Source organism: Pelophylax lessonae (assembly GCF_965119305.1).
Source record: "Pelophylax lessonae genome assembly, chromosome: 6".
NCBI lineage: Eukaryota > Metazoa > Chordata > Amphibia > Anura > Ranidae > Pelophylax > Pelophylax lessonae.
This window is the reverse complement of record NC_138773.1, coordinates 43,634,629-43,652,741: the sequence shown is the minus strand read 5'-3', so window position 1 is coordinate 43,652,741 and position 18,113 is coordinate 43,634,629. Positions and strand designations below refer to the sequence as shown.

Below are 18,113 nucleotides of genomic sequence, written 5' to 3'. Positions count from 1 at the left end.
CAGTACAGATTTCGGCCGACAGACAGCAGATTAGCAAGACTGGGCATGCTCAGAAAAGAAAAAAGACAAGGAAAGTTAACCATCACATGACATCACTTCTGCAGTCGGCTGTTGTTGGCCGACAAAATTCTTGTGCAGTCTTTTGCAGTTTTCAACAGACACGACAGCCCTGGACAAAAGACGGCCGATCGTTCAGCCGACATTCGGTACGTGTGTACGAGGATTATGAGTCCTCGGGCTTGCCCTGACATCTTGGGGGAGGGTGTGTGGCCCTCAGGTTCCTTCCTCCCCTGCCCCTGAAGACTCTCTCTTCAAGAGAGCCCCTTGACCTAGTATTAGAGGGTCAGCTTTGGCTGACCTAGAAGAATGGGGTCTGCCAGGCATACCATTGGAACCCTATGTCAGGAGCCTTGAACCCTGGGGATCAGGGCGAGGTCCTACCACTTCGGGGGTGGAAAAAGCACACCCCTAAGTGTGTTCACATGCACCTTTTTTGTGTTCACTTACAGGTTGTTTTGTTTCAGGTTTTTGCACCACCGTGGATTAAAAAAAAAAAAAAAATCTGTTCTTGACGGTTTTCAGGAGGAAGAAAGCTGTTTCCCCCTTCCAGGTGGGGTGCCAGTTAGTATTTTTCATTTTTAGGTTTTTGCACCACCGCGGATTAAAAAAATAAAAATAAATAAAATTATACAGCCCTGTGCAACTGCTCTGGTAGTGAATGGGTTAAACAAACAATGGTGTTATTATCTGCCAGATCTCCAGTAGTGAATTGGTTAAAGAGATAATGGTGTAGTCCACTGCCAGTTCCCTAGTGGAAAATGGGTTAAAAAAAAAGACAATGGTGCTTCTGGCGCCCAGACCTCTAGTAGTGAATGGGTTAAAATAGAAAATATCCTCTTCCAGGAAGTGAATGGGTTAAAAAAGAGAACGGTTCAGCTCATTTCCAGATCTCTAGTAGTTAATGGGCTAAACATGACAGTGTTCTGTTCCTCTGCCAGCTCTCCGGTAGTGTGAATGGGTTAAAATAGAAAATACCACCTTCCAGGAAGTGAATAGGTTAAAAAAGAGAACGGTTCAGCTCATTTCCAGATCTCTAGTAGTTAATGGGTTAAAACTGGCAGTGTTCTATTCCTCTGCCAGCTTTCTAGTAGTGAATGGGTTAAAATAGAAAATACCTCCTTCCCGGAAGGGAATGGGTTAAAAAAGGGAATTATTCAACTAATTTCCAGATCTATAGTAGTTAATGGGTTAAAACTGCCAGTGTTCTATTCCTTTGCCAGCTCTCTAGTAGCGTGAATGGGTTAAAATAGAAAATACCCCCTTCGAAGAAGTGAATGGGTTAAAAAAGAGAACGGTTCAGCTCATTTCCAGATCTCTAGTAGCTAATGGGTTAAAACTGACAGTGGTCTGTTCCTCTGCCAGCTCTCTAGTAGTGAATGGGTTAAAATAGAAAATACCCCTCTCCCAGGAAGTGAATGGGTTAAAAAAGAGAACAGTTAAGCTCATTTCCAGATCGCTAGTAGTTAATGGGTTAAAAATGACAGTGCTCTAATCCTCTGTCGGCTCTCTAGTAGTGAATGGGTTAAAAAAGACAATGGTTCAGCTCCTTTCCAGATCTCTCGTAGTGAATGGGTTAAAATAGAAAATACCCCCTTCCCGGAAGTGAATGAGTTAAAAAAAGAGAATGGTCCAGCTCATTTCCAGATCTCTAGTAGTTAATAGGTTAAAACCGACAGTGTTCTAATCCTCTGTCAGCTCTCTAGTAGTGAATGGGTTAAAATAGAAAATACCCCCTTCCCGGAAGTGAATGGGTTAAAAAAGAGAATGATTCAGCTAATTTCCAGATCTCTGGTAGTTAATGGGTTAAAACAGAAAATACCCCTTTTCAGGAACTGAATTGGTTAAAAAAGAGAACGGTTCAGCTCATTTCCAGATCTCTAGTAGTTAATGGGTTAAAACTGACAGTGTTCTATTCCTCTGCCAGCTCTCCAGTAGTGAATGGGTTAAAAGGACAGTCTTCCAGTTCTAGAAGTTAAAAGCATAATGCTGCCAACTCTCTAGTGTGGAATGGGTTAAAAAGGCAATGGCACATCCTGAGCTCAGCCCTCTAGTGAAGTAGGTGGTAAAAAGAAAATACCATCTCCCAAGTAGTGAATGGGTTAAAAAAAAAAAAAAAAACAATAGAGACTGGGTGAGTGCATTTCCAGCTCTATTGTATTTAATGGGTTAAAAATAGACAATGGTGCAGCCCTGTGCCAGTATTGGATAGGTTATTAGGACAAGGGTGCAGTTCTCTACCAGATCTCTAGTAGTCAATGGGTTAAAAAGACCATAACTCAGCCCTCCCCCAGTTCTAGAAGTGAATGGGTTAAAAAGATTATGGTGCATTTTGCGCCTAGCCCCTTAGCGATGAATAGGTAAAAAAAAAAAAAAAAAAAACATTTCCCAAGAAGTGAATGGGTTAAAAAAAAAAAGAGAATGGTTCGGCTCATTTTCAGCTCTTTAGTAGTTATTGGGTTAAAAAGAGAATGGTGCATCCTTTGGCCAGTTCTCTAGTAGTGAATGGGTTAAAAAGACCATCTCTGGAGTAATGAATGGGTTAATTAAACAGGTGTGCAGCCTTCCTCCAATGGATGTGATGATGAGGAAGGTGTACATGGTGACACATGCATGCAGTATATAACCCTCCTGCCATGGTTCAGGTGGTGACATCGCAGATACCCCGTATTTACCATAGAGGTAGCAGCGAGGGATGTCACTTTCTCACACCGACCCACCATGGTTCGCTGAAGGGATAAAAGTCACCCCGGACCCTTCCCTCCTCCGGCTCTGCAAAGTTTAATGTAAAAGCTTTGTTGGAGGTCCCTGGCAGTGCAGAGGTTAACAAGGCGAGCTCTGCGCAGGGTGCAGCCTTCCTCTCTCGGGCTCTGCTATCACCCTGCCTATTACCAGCATTGTCCTGAGTGCCAGCGCTGGGGACACCACTCCTGCTATGTGACAGCCACCATGGGACCCATAGGTGCAGGTAAGTCATCACCTATCTCCTCTATTATACCACACCTGGGGGGGGGGGGGGGGCACACTGCACAGGGGGGAGGCAGATGGGTAAATATGTATTAGACTAATTCAAGGAAAAAAATATTTAATTTATTAAAAACCTACTGGGTGAGCTTTAATGAGTGCAGGATGGGAAGGGTTAATGATGCTCTCATTGCGGTTACTAAGGCTGCGCCATGTAGTGACTGGGGAATAAATGGTCCATATAGAATATTATAGATGCTCCTCTTCCTCTACGGGAGCTTTTATGCTAAGCTTTTTAGCACAGAATAATATTTTATTAAAAACCTCATACAGAAAAAAAAAAAAAACCCTCACACTATTTATGTATTTAACCCTATACACAATATTATTATTACTAATAATGACTCAGTTCAAACTATTTATGTATTTAACCCTATACACAATATTATAATAATAATAATAATATTAACTCAGTTCACACTATGTATATAACCCTATACACAATATTAATAATAATAATAATAAATTAGTTGACATTATTTATGTATGTATATAACCTTATACACAATATTATTATTAATAAAATTAATAATAATAATAATAATAATAATAATAATAATAATAACTTAGTTCACACTATTTATGTATATAACCCTATACATAATATTATTATTAATAATAATAATAATAATAATAATAATAATAACTCAGTTCACACTATTTATGTATATAACCCTATACATAATATTATTATTATTGTTATTTTTATTAATAATAATAATAATAATAATAATAATAATAACAATAATAATAATAATAACTCAGTTCACACTATTTATGTATATAACCCTATACACAATATTATTAATAATAATAATAATAATAATAATAATAATAGTAATAATAATAATAAATTAGTTCACACTATTTATGTATATAACCTTATACACAATATTATTAATAATAATAATAAATTAGTTCACACTATTTATGTATATAACCCTATACATAATATTTTTATTATTATTAATAAAAATAATAATAATGATAATAATAACTCAGTTCACACTATTTATGTATATAACCCTATACATAATATTTTTATTATTATTAATAATAATAATAATAATGATAATAATAACTCAGTTCACACTATTTATGTATATAACCCTATACATAATATTATTATTATTATAAATAACAATAATAATAAGAAGAAGAAGAAGAACTCAGTTCACACTATTTATGTATATAACCATATTCACATTATTATTATTATTATTATTATTATTATTATTATTATTATTATTATTATTAATACTAATAATAATAATAACTTAGTTCACACTATTTGTGTATGCAGCCCTACACACAATATTATTATTAATAATAAAAATGACTCAGTTCACACTATGTATGTATGTAACCCTATACACAATATTAATAAATAAAGAAAACAACTATAATAATAATAATAATATTATTTAAAAACTCAGTTCACACTATTTGTGTATACAGCCATATACACAAAAAACTTGGTTCACATTATTTGTGCATATAACACCATAAACAAAACATTATTATTTTTATTAATAATAATAATAACTTAGTTCACACTATCTGTGTATACATCACTATACACAATAATAACAATAATAATATTAATAACTCAGTTTACACTATTTATGTATTTAACCCTATACACAATATTAATAATAATAAGATTAACTCAGTTCACACTATTTATGTATATAACCCTATGCACAATATTAATAATAGTAAATGGAAAAAATATATAATAATAATAATAAAACTCAGTTCACATGTTTTGTGTTTATACAATTCTATAAACAATAATATTAGTTTTTAAAATACATACATTTTTGACATTATTTGTGTATAATCCCATGCATATTAATGTATTAAAATAAAAAATCAGTCAACACTATTTGTGTATAAAACAGCCGCATAATATAACGTCATACCACATATTAAAAGAAAAGTAAATTTAAGGGCATCTGCATAAAGTTATATTGGCTTTTGGCAATGTAGTTCTCTACATGCAACTTTTCGGTGCAAATTTGGGATAAATAAATGAGCCCCACCCTAAGATGACCTTAACATTTATTCCTCCCCTCTACTAAAGCCTGCAACCTAAAGTTTGTCAGGACAAAATAAAAATAAAAAACTGTATATATTTAGTACATTTCTGCAATACAAGCACATTTCCCCAATGTTTTATTCCTTTAAAAACAAGTACTGTACAGGAAAATGACTGTTGAACTGTCAGAAATCTAATAAGCTGCTAACTTCCTGTAGTGGGCTGACAACGCTGTCATTTTTTGTTTTCTATTTTGCGGTGGTGTAAAACTACAATGAAAAAACCCGGTAAGTAAACACAAAAAAGGGGCATGTGATCACACACAAGGGGTAGGACCTCTACCCTGATCCCCAGGGGTGCAAGGCTCCTGACAGCGACAAAGGGTTTCCAATGGTCTGCCTAGCCAGAAGGCCTGGCAGACCCCGTTCATCTGGGCATTTGAAGCCGCAGGTCAAGGGGCTCTCCCGAAGAGAGAACCCCCCAGGGAGAGAGGAGGAAGGAACCAGAAGGCCTGGCAGACCCTGTTCTTCTGGGCAGCCGAAGCCGCAGGTCAAGGGGCTCTCCCGAAGAGAGACCCCCCCCAGGGACAGAGGAGGAAGGAACCAGAAGGCCTGGCAGACCCCTTTCTTCTGGGCAGCCAAAGCTTCAGGTCGAGGGGCTCTCCCAAAGAGAGACCCCCCCAGGGACAGAGGAGGAAGGAACCAGAAGGCCACACATCCTCCCCCTAGACTTCAGGGCAAGCCCGAGGACTCACACCGTCCATCCTAGTGAGAAAAAACACACACATAAGTGAAAAATGACAAACATGGGAGAAAATAAATAAGTGGCCATGCATGGTACACTGGCCGGGCCCTGAGGCCTGGTAACAAAAATTGCCCTGGACTTTGGCCAAAAGGCCCAGCCCTAAAAGGCACAGTGCAGAAAAAGTGTTTAGAGACTGTGACCATGTGACGGTTAACACGTTGGGGTCCCACACCCAAGTATTACTTAGAGCACCTCTGGGGCGACCACTGCCAGAGGGCACAGACACTGTGGACTCTCTAAAAAAGATATGTGCTATACAGCACCCTCCTCCAGCGCTCAGAACCCGGTCCTCAGGCTGCCTCAATCCCGGGAACTCGTGCTAAAACTTGGCATCCATTATGGCTAGGCTTTGCTGCCCCTTACGACCAGGGCGGTCGACCAAACACTGTAATACAAAAACAAAGAAAGGGCGCACCAGCCTAGCGCATTATCCTCAGCGAGTTTATTAGATAAAAGTTAAAATCAGCTACTCACAAACATTCGTGAAGTACAGACACATCAATCCCATAAAGCCGCCTCATAGCAGAGGTCCAACGTCTTTACTGGAAGCAGAGGGTTGACGCGTTTCGAGGCCGTGCCTCTTCCTCATGGGCTTTATGGGATTGATGTGTCTGTACTTCACGAATGTTTGTGAGTAGCTGATTTTAACTTTTATCTAATAAACTCGCTGAGGATAATGCGCTAGGCTGGTGCGCCCTTTCTTTGTTTTTGTATTACTGTGGACTCTCTGCCTTCCCAGCCCATGCCCAGACAAAGTAGCATGCTCAAATCAGGAGGTAATGAACCTTTCCAGCTTTCTCGGGGAGAACTTACTCCCGGCCCCCAATTACGCTCAGGCGCTCCGGTTTCAGTTCCTGCCGATACTAATCTTCCAGGTCCCCATCACTCCAGCAGGTTTGCATAGCCGCCACCCAACCTTGGTCAGGTCAGATGACAGCACAGCGCCCCCACTGGATCCCTGATAAGAACAGATACTACACTTGATCTTAGCCAAAAGGCCAAGAAGCGACTGACCATTGTGATAGCCAATCAAAGGCTATCACAGCAGCGACCAGGTCATTGCTGCACTGAAATCCTGAGCAGTGTTGTCAGCCCTGCCTGTGTTCTCCCCTGATAGGCTATAGAACCCCCCCTCTATTTATGGAGATAAAGAGAAGGGAAGCTGCTCTGTAGTCTAAATGTCTCCCTGTTTAACCTTCTACTGAGTCACACCTATAACTCTGAAATCAGCAAAGCTCATGCTTCCTCCTGATTGGAGAACTCTAGATCTGACTCAGCAGGGGGCATGGCAGACCTATGCAGAGTGGCCGCTGCTTCCCCTTACAGAGCAAAGGTCCTTCCGTGCAGCATGCTGCCAGGGGGACAGGCTTTCCTACTCTAACAACTATACATGAGGAGGAGATCTCCTGAAGAAGTCACGTGACCGTGACGATACGCGTCGAGACGTAGGAAAACCCAGGAGTGCGGCAAACACAGGCGGCTCCAAGTCAGAGCCCTGGCTTTCTGTTACTGTTCCCAGTCTACTGCAATGTAAGTTGCTACTAAATTGTACTGAAATACTGCACAAGAAGAGCCTCTCTTTTCTGTCCTGCATCGCATTCGGAGAGCTCCCAAGACGTCCTGCATCCCCCCTGGAAGGCCATTGGATCACCAGGATTCCACGCCACAGACGGTATCCTAAGATACTCGGGCACCCCACAAAAATACCCCCCCCCCCCCGGATGACCACTGGAGGGTCAGGAGACCTCCCTTGTTTTTTGCTGTAACCTTACAGTAGAGTAAGGTAAGGGTGTAGCACACCCGGAAGAATTCCTTCTTTATTGCACCACTGACCACCACTGGTGTTAAAGTCACCCCCTGGATTAGTTCACCCGTACCCTCCATGGGAACACCACTCACATGATTGCACATCCACCTATCTTAAATGAACATTTATGGTGTGATTCATATATGATTCATTTATTGATCTTGGACTTGATTATTGTTCTCTGCTCATGATTATTGATTATACACCTGTATTTATTTATTTTTGATGTCACCTAATCACCGCTCACATTATTGACTATTTAGTCACGTCACCTATTTATTTATTTATTTCTATTGGATTATGGATTATAGCTTTTGATCTTAGATCAGGAGTTTCATTTAAATCTAGGTGGCTTGCTGATACCCAGTCACCATCCTCTTAATTTACTTTACTTGTATATCACTCGCAAGCACATCACTTCTATATATGTTTTTTTATTAAGAGTTTTGATATCACTATTTTTCTTGGCACTGGAGTCACCTTATTTATAACACTTTCAAGTATACCACTGTCAGCTGTGTTCTTTCTAGCACTAAAAGTCACGTTATATTTATAATTCAGCGTATTTACTGTACTCAATTTGAGTGTTTTTTCATATTTGCCTGCTGGTACCTACCTTACTGGATCAGCGCAGCTTCATTTATCCACTATTCTTGCCTCTGTATTCAGCCCTTTGGTTAGACTGAACTAGGATCTGCAGCGTTCCCCTTTTTTCTTCCTGTTATTTCATCACTACATTTTCTTTTTTTTTTTTCATAAAAACTAAGTTTCTGATTTGATAGCGCAGGGGCCCTACACAATTTTTGATCAACAACAAAAAAAGCCTTTGTAATACTAAAATTTTCATACAAATTTTCGTTCATTGGTTCCGATTTGCTGTGAAACAACGAGGAAAATCGCTCAATTTTCTTATAGTGTGTGTACCCCACTTTAGTGAATCAACCTCAAGACGTTTTTTTTTTTTTTCTCTTACAAAAGAGTTAACACAGCCCCTCCAAATATTCCCTCCCATGAGCTCACATGATTTGCTGAGTCAGCAGCATGCAGCATAATGCCAGCTTTTTTTTTTTTTTTTGACACTTTCCCAAAACTCAGACTTAATAAAAAGCACATTGTCTGCTAATAAAATCTATATATTTGGCTCACCACTGTAAAAATAACTAGCACTGATGTGTTTAGTGGTAGCCCTTCATATGGCCACCATCTGCCCTTCTCTTCTTTACTTTGTAAGGGACAAACATTGCCCACTTAGGATTTTATGAGTTTGCTAAATTCTGCTTTTCAGCGGAGATTCCTGAAAATTGGCAAACTGTGTCTAGCTTTTCCCTATTTGTTAAACAGCGGGGGAGCAAATTCCTGAAAGGTAATCTGACCTCCAAAGAAAGTGCAATACACTTATTAAAGGGGGCCGAGAATCTTTTCATGTTTTCTGATATACCTGTGAAAATAGTATATTATTTTAGGTTCTTATATAGCGCTGTCAATTTACGCAGCGCTTTACATATACATTGCACATTCACATCATATATATATATATATATATATATATATATATATATACATATATATATATATATAAACCTTTTTTATTTTTTTTTTATTTTTAACTTTGGATAGATGAAGACAGCCCTTTTCAACCCTTTTAACTCCACGGAAACCCTTGAAAAATTATTCATGACACAGGAAACCCCTGCTAGAATTGGCTCAGATCTACAGCGTGTGTTACATTAACATGATCAATAAGTTGTAGATATAAAATGAAATAAAAGAATATCAACTTGACCACTAGAAGATTTACCCTCCTTCATGACCAGACCATTTTTTGCAATACGGCACTGCTTGACTTTAACCTCCCTGGCAGTCTGATTATGTCAGTATTTTTTGAATGTCAAAGCGGTACATTGTTTTGCATGGAAATCTGTTGTTTTATTTTGTAGGCATGTAATTCTTAGGGAAAAAAAAAAACAGTAAAAATGAAAAAAAGTTTTAATAAATTAAATTAATGAATTAATTAATAAATTATTAATAAAAAATGATTAATAAAAATAAAAGGAATTAAACGGTAAAAGTGCAGGCAGTGGACTGCACAAAGCACTAGGGACAAAACTGAGGTGAAATGGTTTGATACAGTAATGTAATCCTAACAGATTACAATGTATCATGTCATGTTTTGTGTACTTTTTTTTAATTTCCCGCCCGGTACCGCCCCCCTGCGTTGCGGCGTTCGCAGAGAAGGGAACCGTAGGACACAGCGACGGACATCAGGGAATCGTAGGGACAAGGTAAGTTTAACTACAGGAGAACCCCCGAGTGTGGCTCAGGGCTACCGCACTGAAAATTAACCCCGAGCCACACTCGGGAATACCGCTAGGGAGGTTAACTGGCAATTGCACGATCATGCAACACTGTACATAAATAACATTTATGCCATTATTTTTCTCACAAATAGAGCTTTTGGTGTATTTGATCATCACTGCATTTTTTAATTTTTGCGCAATAATCAAAAAAGACAGACAATTTTGAAAAAAAAAAGCATTTTTTTATTTTTTGCTAAAAAAAAGCATATCCAATAAAAAATTTTTTTTCAAAGAATCACATTTCTTTATAAGTTTAGGCCAAAAATGTATTCTGCTACATATTTTTGGTAACAACAATCCCAATAAGCGTACATTGATTGGTTTGCACAAAAAGTTATAGCGTCTACAAACTATGTTATATATATACTGTAATTTTAATTTACTTTTTATACTAGTAATGGTGGAGATTAGCGACTTGCAGCAGGACTGCAATATTGTGGCAGACAATCTGACACTAACTGATAGATTTGACACTTTGTGGGAACCATTGACACTAATACAGTGATCAGTGCTAAAAAATATACACTGTCACTGTACTAATGACATTGGCTGGGAAGGGGTTAACATCTAAGATGATCAAAGGGTTAATTGTGTTCCAACCAGTGTTTCTGTGTGTACTGTGTGGTACTTACACTAAGTGTGTGTCTCCTCGCTGATCAGCGGGTGCCTTCGGACGTCCATTGGCCAGCACCCACTGATCGGCTTCTGCTGTGACTAATCACAGCAGCACGCCGTTGACACGCGCTCCCTATCTGGAAGTGCAGAATCATGTATACAGTGGGGAAAATAATTATTAGATTCCCTGCAGATTTTGTAGGTTTGCCCACTTACAAAAAAATAAAGGGTCAATAATTATCATATATATTTTTTGAATATTAGAGACAGAATATCAACCAAAAATCCAGAAAGATCTCACGATACAAATGTTATAAATTGAGTTGCAGTTCAGTGAGTAAAATAAGTATTTGATCCCCTACCAACCAACAATAATTCTGGCTCCCGCAGACTGGCTGCAGTATGAGCTCATGTGGTACACAGATTTGTTTTAAGAAGGTGTTCCTAACCACAACTCATTATATGTATAATAGACACCTGTCCACAGAATCTATTTCTTCCATTTAAACCTCACCATCATGGGCAAGACCATAGAGCTATCAAAGGATATCAGGGGCAAGATTGTAGACCTGCACAAGGCTGTAATGGGCTACAAGACCATCAGCAAGAAGCTTGGTGAGAAGGAAACAACTGTGGGAGCGATTATTCACAAATGGAAGAAATACAAAATAACCATCAATCACCCTCGGTCTGGAGCTCCATGCAAGATTTCGCCTCATGGGATAAGGATGATCATGAGAAAAGTGAGGGATCACTTAAGAACTACACAGGAGGAGCTTGTGAATAATCTCAAGACAGTTGGGACCACAGTCACCAAACAAATCATTGGTATCACAATACGCCGCCATTGTTTGAAATCCTGCAGCGCCGGCAAGGTCCCCCTCCTCAAGAAGGCTCATGTACAGGCTGTTTGAAGTTTGCCAATGAACATTTAAATGATTCAGGAAAGGATTGAGAGAAAGTGCTGTGGTCAGATGAGACCAAAATTGAGCTCTTTGGCATTAACTCGACTCGCCTTGTTTGGAGGAAGAAACAAATGGCACTTTTCCACTGCAAGTACTGGCTCGGCTCCACTTGGCCCTGCTTGGCTCGGTTTGGTTTTCCACTGCATGGTACCGCATGGTACGGTGTTGGAACGGTTCGGTACGGTACAGTTTGCTTTTCCACTAAAGTAGTAAGTGGGTGGGATAACAACAATTTTCTGACCAATCAGTGGCTAGTAGTGACAAACAATCAAGGCTGCATGCAAAGGATTGTGGGATATGGTACCGGTATGGCCCTCTTGGAACCACAACCGAGGTGGTACTGTTTAAGCGAGCCGTACCATTCGGTCCCATGTAGTGGAAAAGCGCCGCCGTACCGTACCGAACCGTTCCAACACCGTACCATGCGGTACCATGCAGTGGAAAAGCGCAAAAGCGAGCCGAACCGTTCGGTTCCATGCAGTGGAAAAGCTCCAATAATGTCTGTGACCCTAAGAACACCATCCCTACAGTCAAGCACGGAGGTGGAAACATTATGCTTTGGGGCTGCTTCTCTGGTAAAGGCAGACTTTGCCACATTGAGGAGCCAATGGACGGGGCCATGAATTGTAAAACCTTGGATGAGAACCTTCTTCCCTCGGCCAGAACACTGAAGATGGGTTTTCCAGCATGGCAATGACCTAAAACATACCGCCAAGGCAACAAAGGAGTGGCTGATGAATAAGCACCTTAAGTTCATAAAGTGGCCTAGTCAGTCTCCAGACCCTAATCCTATAGAAAATTTATGAAGGGAGCTGAAACTTTGAGTTGCCAAGTGACAACCAAGAAACCTTAAGGATTTAGAGAAGACCTGTAAAGAGTGGACCAAAATCCCTCCTGAGATGTGTGCAAACCTGGTAACCATCTACAAGAAACGTCTTACCTCTGTGCTTACCAACAAGGGTTACTTTACTAAGTACTGGTATGTTTTGCTTGGGGATCAAATACCTATTTTACTCACTGAACTGCAACTCAATTGATAACTTTTGAATCATTTCTTTTTTTCTGGATTTTTGATTTAGATTCTGTCTCTATCATTTAAAATACACCTATGATAAAAATGATAGACCCTTCATTTCATTGTAAGTGGGCAAACTTACAAAATCTGCAGGGGATTAAATAATTATTTTCCCCACTGTATATACACTATATCAGTGGTCCTCAACTCCAGTCCTCGGGCCCACTAACAGGCCAGATTTTAAGTATTACCTTGGGGAGATGCAGACTAGAATACTGCAATCACTGAGCAGCAAATGAGATCACCTGTGATGTAATTTAGTTATCTTGCAAACCTGGCCTGTTAGTGGGCCCCGAGCACCGAAGTTGAGGACCACTGCACTATATTACCAAACGTAATGGGACGCCTGTCTTTACATGCACATGAACTTTAACGGCACCCTAGTCTTAGTCCGTAGGGTTCAATATTTAATTGGCCCACCCTTTACAGCTATAACAGCTTCAAATCTTCTGGGAAGGCTGTCCACAAGGCTTAGGAGTGTGTCAATAAAGACATGGATGAGCGAGTTTGGGGTGGAGGAACTTGACTGGCCTGCACAGAGTCCTGACCTCAACCCGATAGAACACGTTCGGGATGAATTAGAGTGGAGACTGCGAGCCAGGCCTTCAGTGCCTGACCTCAGAAATTCACTTCTGTAAGAATAGTCAAACATTCCATAGAGACACTCCTAAACCTTGTGGACAGCCTTCCCAGAAGAGTTGAAGCTGTTATAGCTGCAAAGGGCGGGCCAACTCAATATTGAACCCTACGGACTAAGACTGGGATGCCATTAAAGTTAACATGCATATAAAAGCAGGCCTCCCAATACATTTCTTAATATAGTGTATGTGATTCAGCCACAGTGGCCGCCCTGTAGCAGTAAATCCATACCTCCCAACTTTCTGAGATTAGTATGAGGGACACCTATTAGCGAAAATATGTAGGCATAGGACACACCCCCTTAAAGGAGAATTGTAAAAATAAATGATTGGTTAAACTCACAAGTGCTTTTTTTTTACCACTACTTTTCCTTTATATTTCCTTTTGGAATTTACAAATGCAGCAATTCAGACATTGGATGAAAGGTTTAGCACTGGGAAACACTTTTTGAAAGATAAATAGTGCATTTTTTTTATACAGCTATATAGATCAAACCAAAATGAGGGACAAATGAGGAGGAAAGAGGGAGTTTGTTCCAAACCAGGGAAAGTCCCTCCAAATCAGGGACAGTTGAGAGCTATGGTTAATCTACTATGGGGCGGTCGGCAACTGGATATGGAGTATTTAGTGAATATGACACCCAACGTGACACTTTATTTTCAATGAAAAAAAAAAATAATAATAATTAATGAAAAAAAAAAAAAAAACTCACACTTTTAGTGTATAAAACCTCATACACAATAATATTAATAAAAAAAAATATTAGTTCACATATGTATAAAACCCTGTACAAAATAATAACAATAAAAAAAAGGATAACTAAAGCCAAAACTTTTCTTGTCATTTTGGATGGAGTAGAATGGTGAAAACCTATTGATATATATATTTTTTACAATTTGTGCCACATTGGGAAGATTTCCCATCTCTTCTTGTTTTTGTAGACACTCCAGATAGTGATAGAAAATCTGTCTAAACAGATGGAAATGTCTTCTTAGAACGTTGCTACTGGAATAAGTGAACCTGTTGTAAGATTTGCCCCCTATTCCTGTTCTGGTGGCAACCTAAAATTTTGGTTTCTTTTTCACTTTCAGTTCCAGTGACAATGGCCACTGGGACAAAGCAAGAGAGTGTATATAAATACCAGACACACGTTCTTATCATTCTCCACTCTTCAAAGCTAAAAATAAAATTAAAAGTTGTAGATAAACTTGAATAATATTGGCCCAAAAAGAAACAGACATTAAAAATTGTAGCAAATCTTTACATTACTGGTGAGTGAAGAAGCACCCCTTACATTGTTGGTGAGTGAAGAAGTACCCCTTACATTGGTGGTGAGTAAAGAAGTACCCCTTACATTACTGGTGAGTGACGAGGTACCCCTTACATTGGTGGTCAGTGAAGATGTACCCCTTACATTGGTAGTTAATATAGATGTGCCACCATACATTAATGACCAATGTCCCCCTTACATTGATGGTTGATGGTCAGGTAGGAAACCAACCCGCCACTGTTCAAGAAACCCCTAGTAATCTCTGGAAGATGCCTGATTGAAAAGGTTGGGTTTAGGGAATGGTTCACTCCTTTGTCAGTTTTCTGTAGTTGCTATGCCCCATGTGCTGTTGATGGTTGAATCTAAAACCTTTCAATAAATGTTTCAAAAACTATGATTTTACAATACTATTGCAGCATAATTTAAAGAAAAGCTAATCAGATTTCTACATTGAAACAGTTTATTCTACAATGTTGTGATTGCTTTGCATGTGACAACATTGCACAAGAATTTTATTTTATTTCAGGTACCTGATAAGCTTGTTTTTTTGGCTTTTTTCCCTCCTGTTAATTTTGATCCAAATTTCTCATCCATTCAGGCTTTGTGACATCGGTCATTTTCTGCTTCTTAATATCGAGGAATGTTTTGGCCTCAGATTCAAGAGCTTCTGTTGGAGATGCAGCTTTAGTAGGTTCAGAGACCAAATGTCCAACTCCCTGTCTGTGCAGCTATGAATACAATGATGAGCACAACATCTTCTGCAGCTCCCGAAATCTTACCCGGATTCCCGATCAACTTCCCACTAATGTTCGATCTTTATGGCTTGATGGCAACAACCTCACCATGCTGCCAAAGGAGGCATTTAAAAACTTGTCTCAGCTCGATTTTCTCAACCTGCAGAGCAGCCAGTTGAATAGTTTGGAACAACATGCCCTCCATGGGCTGAAGTCTTTGGCCCACTTACACTTGGAAAGGAACTTGTTGAAGTTTCTGGCTCCCAATACTTTTCTTCACACTCAGAATTTGGTGTCTTTGAGTCTCAACAACAATTATTTCACAAAAATTGAAGATGGTTTGTTTTCTGGACTTTCAAACCTTTGGTACCTGAATCTAGGCTGGAATTCACTGGTAGTGCTCCCAGACACAGTGTTTCATGACCTGCCAAATCTACGAGAGCTTATATTGGCTGGGAATCGCTTGACCTATCTTCATCCTCCTCTATTTCTTAGTCTGGTTGAGCTCAAGGAGCTGGATTTAAGTGGGAACCTTCTGAGGGGAATAAAGGCTCACATCTTCACAAAGCTACACAAGCTCCAAAAAATGTATCTTAACCACAACATTATTTCTACGATTGCTCCAAGAGCTTTTGTAGGCGTGAAATCGCTTCGGTGGCTGGATTTGTCCCATAATCGTTTGTCAGCTCTATCCGAGGACACCTTTTTTGGGTTGTTGAGCCTTCATGTTTTGAGATTATCCAACAATTCCCTTACAAGTCTTAGGCCCAGGGTCTTCAAAGATCTCCAGTTTTTAGAGGAGTTAAATCTTGGGTATAATAAAATTAAAAGTCTTACAGAAAGGGCATTTGATGGCTTGGGTCAACTAGAGTTTCTGTCGTTAAACCACAATAGCATTCAAGAGATTCGTCCTGGGGCATTTTCTGGACTTCTCAGTTTGGCGGTGATGAACCTTTCTGGGAACTGTCTCAAAACTGTCCAAGAACATTCTTTTAAAGGTCTTGGCAAGCTTCACAGCTTGCACTTGGAAAACAGTTGTCTCAGCAAAATAAAGCCACACATGTTCTCAGGTCTTTCAAATCTCAGGAGGCTTTTTCTCCAGCGGAATGAAATTTCAGTTATAGATGATAACAGCTTCTCTGATCTTCAGAATCTGCTTGAACTTGACCTCCGACTTAATAGGGTGACCCAGCTTTCGGCCAAATCCTTCACAGGGCTCAATGACCTTTCCTACCTTCTTCTTTCTAATAATCAAATACTAACTATTTCTTCAGAGACCTTCAGTCCATTTCAGAGGCTACATTGGCTTGACCTTTCAAATAACCAACTGAATTCTATAGCTACTGATGTGTTCCAGCCTTTGTCTCACTTGAGGTATCTAAGTCTACAAAGGAACCCCCTAAAAACCATTTCTGTTACTTTCTTGTTGACAAACTCCCCATTAGAGCAGCTGTGGTTGAATGGAGATCATTGGGATTGCAGCTGCCCCCTTAAAGACCTCCGAAACTTCTGCTTAAGAAATGCAACTGTTGTCCCACGGCTGGTGCAGTCTGTGTCAGAGGGTGATGACAACAGTCCTCCAAGTTACATCTTCAACAACATCACCTGTGCCAGTCCTCCTGAGGCTGTAGGCCTGGACTTACGGGATTTGACTGATAAACACTTTTCTCATTGCCCCTGATAATACTGAGTTGGCTACTTGGCAAGAAAAAAGAACGTTTGAATTGCAAAACCAACTTTTCACTTTTTCATCTATTAGAGACATTGTTTTTGCAGCATGTCTACAAAATTAGTTAGAAATCTCTCATTTGAAGTGCATAGAAGTAGAGGGAACACAGGAATATTTTTTCTTCTTCATGGGCTCTTGACTGTTGATCTGAATAGCCCAGTTGAGGTTCAAGTTACATAGTAGACAGTGTGTTGCCTTCAACTGCATGTTTTGCATTACATTTTTATGATAAAAACCACACAATATTGAGTTGTAAAAAGAAGGATAGAACTTGGTTGAAAGGGCAAGAGAAAACCAGAGCAATGGGACTTTAAATGAGGCATTTAAGTAAAAAGGGGGGAAAATTTATTGTATAAAAGATGAATATAAATGATACATGTAGTTATAGACAATTGCAAAAATTGTAAGAGGACAACATATTACCCAGTATACAGTATACAACTTGTATTGAAAACATAAATACATAAAAGTAGGATCTCACATAGGATCTCTAAACGTAATAATATCAATATAAAACTGTTTGTTTGTCAATTCATTGTTAATTGGAGTAAAAATGGATAAGATAAAGCATCTGAGTTAATCGTAGGCTCGACGCGTTTCTTGGACCTCTGTCCATTCATCAGGAGCATTGGGTACAGGAAAAGTGTCTAAGAAAGGGGAAATGAATTTATGCATTGTTGCACCAGATCATCAAAAGGTAATAAAAATAAGTGTCCAAATAGACCTTTTGAGACAATTAAGGTAAAGGTTTCTGCACATATTCTCATTTTGGTACTTTTTTTATTACCTTTTGATGATCTGGTGCAACAATGCATAAATTCATTTCCCCTTTCTTAGACACTTTTCTTGTACCCAATGCTCCTGATGAATGGACGGAGGTCCAAGAAACGCGTCGAGCCTACGATTAATTTGGATGCTTTATCCTATCCCTTTTTTACTCCAATTACCAATGAATTGACCAACAGTTTTATATTGATATTATTACGTTTAGAGATC

The 18,113-nt window shown here is 39.3% G+C and overlaps 2 protein-coding genes across 2 annotated transcripts in view; one reads left to right on the top strand and one right to left on the bottom strand.

The window, feature by feature from the left end:
* Nucleotides 1-18,113, bottom strand: part of CCDC78 (coiled-coil domain containing 78) — a 136,978-nt gene that overhangs the window by 72,995 nt on the left and 45,870 nt on the right. The gene's annotated exons all lie outside the window — the stretch shown is intronic.
* Nucleotides 2,790-17,219, top strand: IGFALS (insulin like growth factor binding protein acid labile subunit). Its single transcript, XM_082262301.1, has 2 exons — nt 2,790-3,025; nt 15,253-17,219. Exons 1-2 carry the CDS (start codon nt 3,007-3,009, stop codon nt 17,067-17,069), a joined length of 1,836 nt encoding a protein of 611 aa, XP_082118427.1. The 5' UTR covers nt 2,790-3,006; the 3' UTR covers nt 17,070-17,219.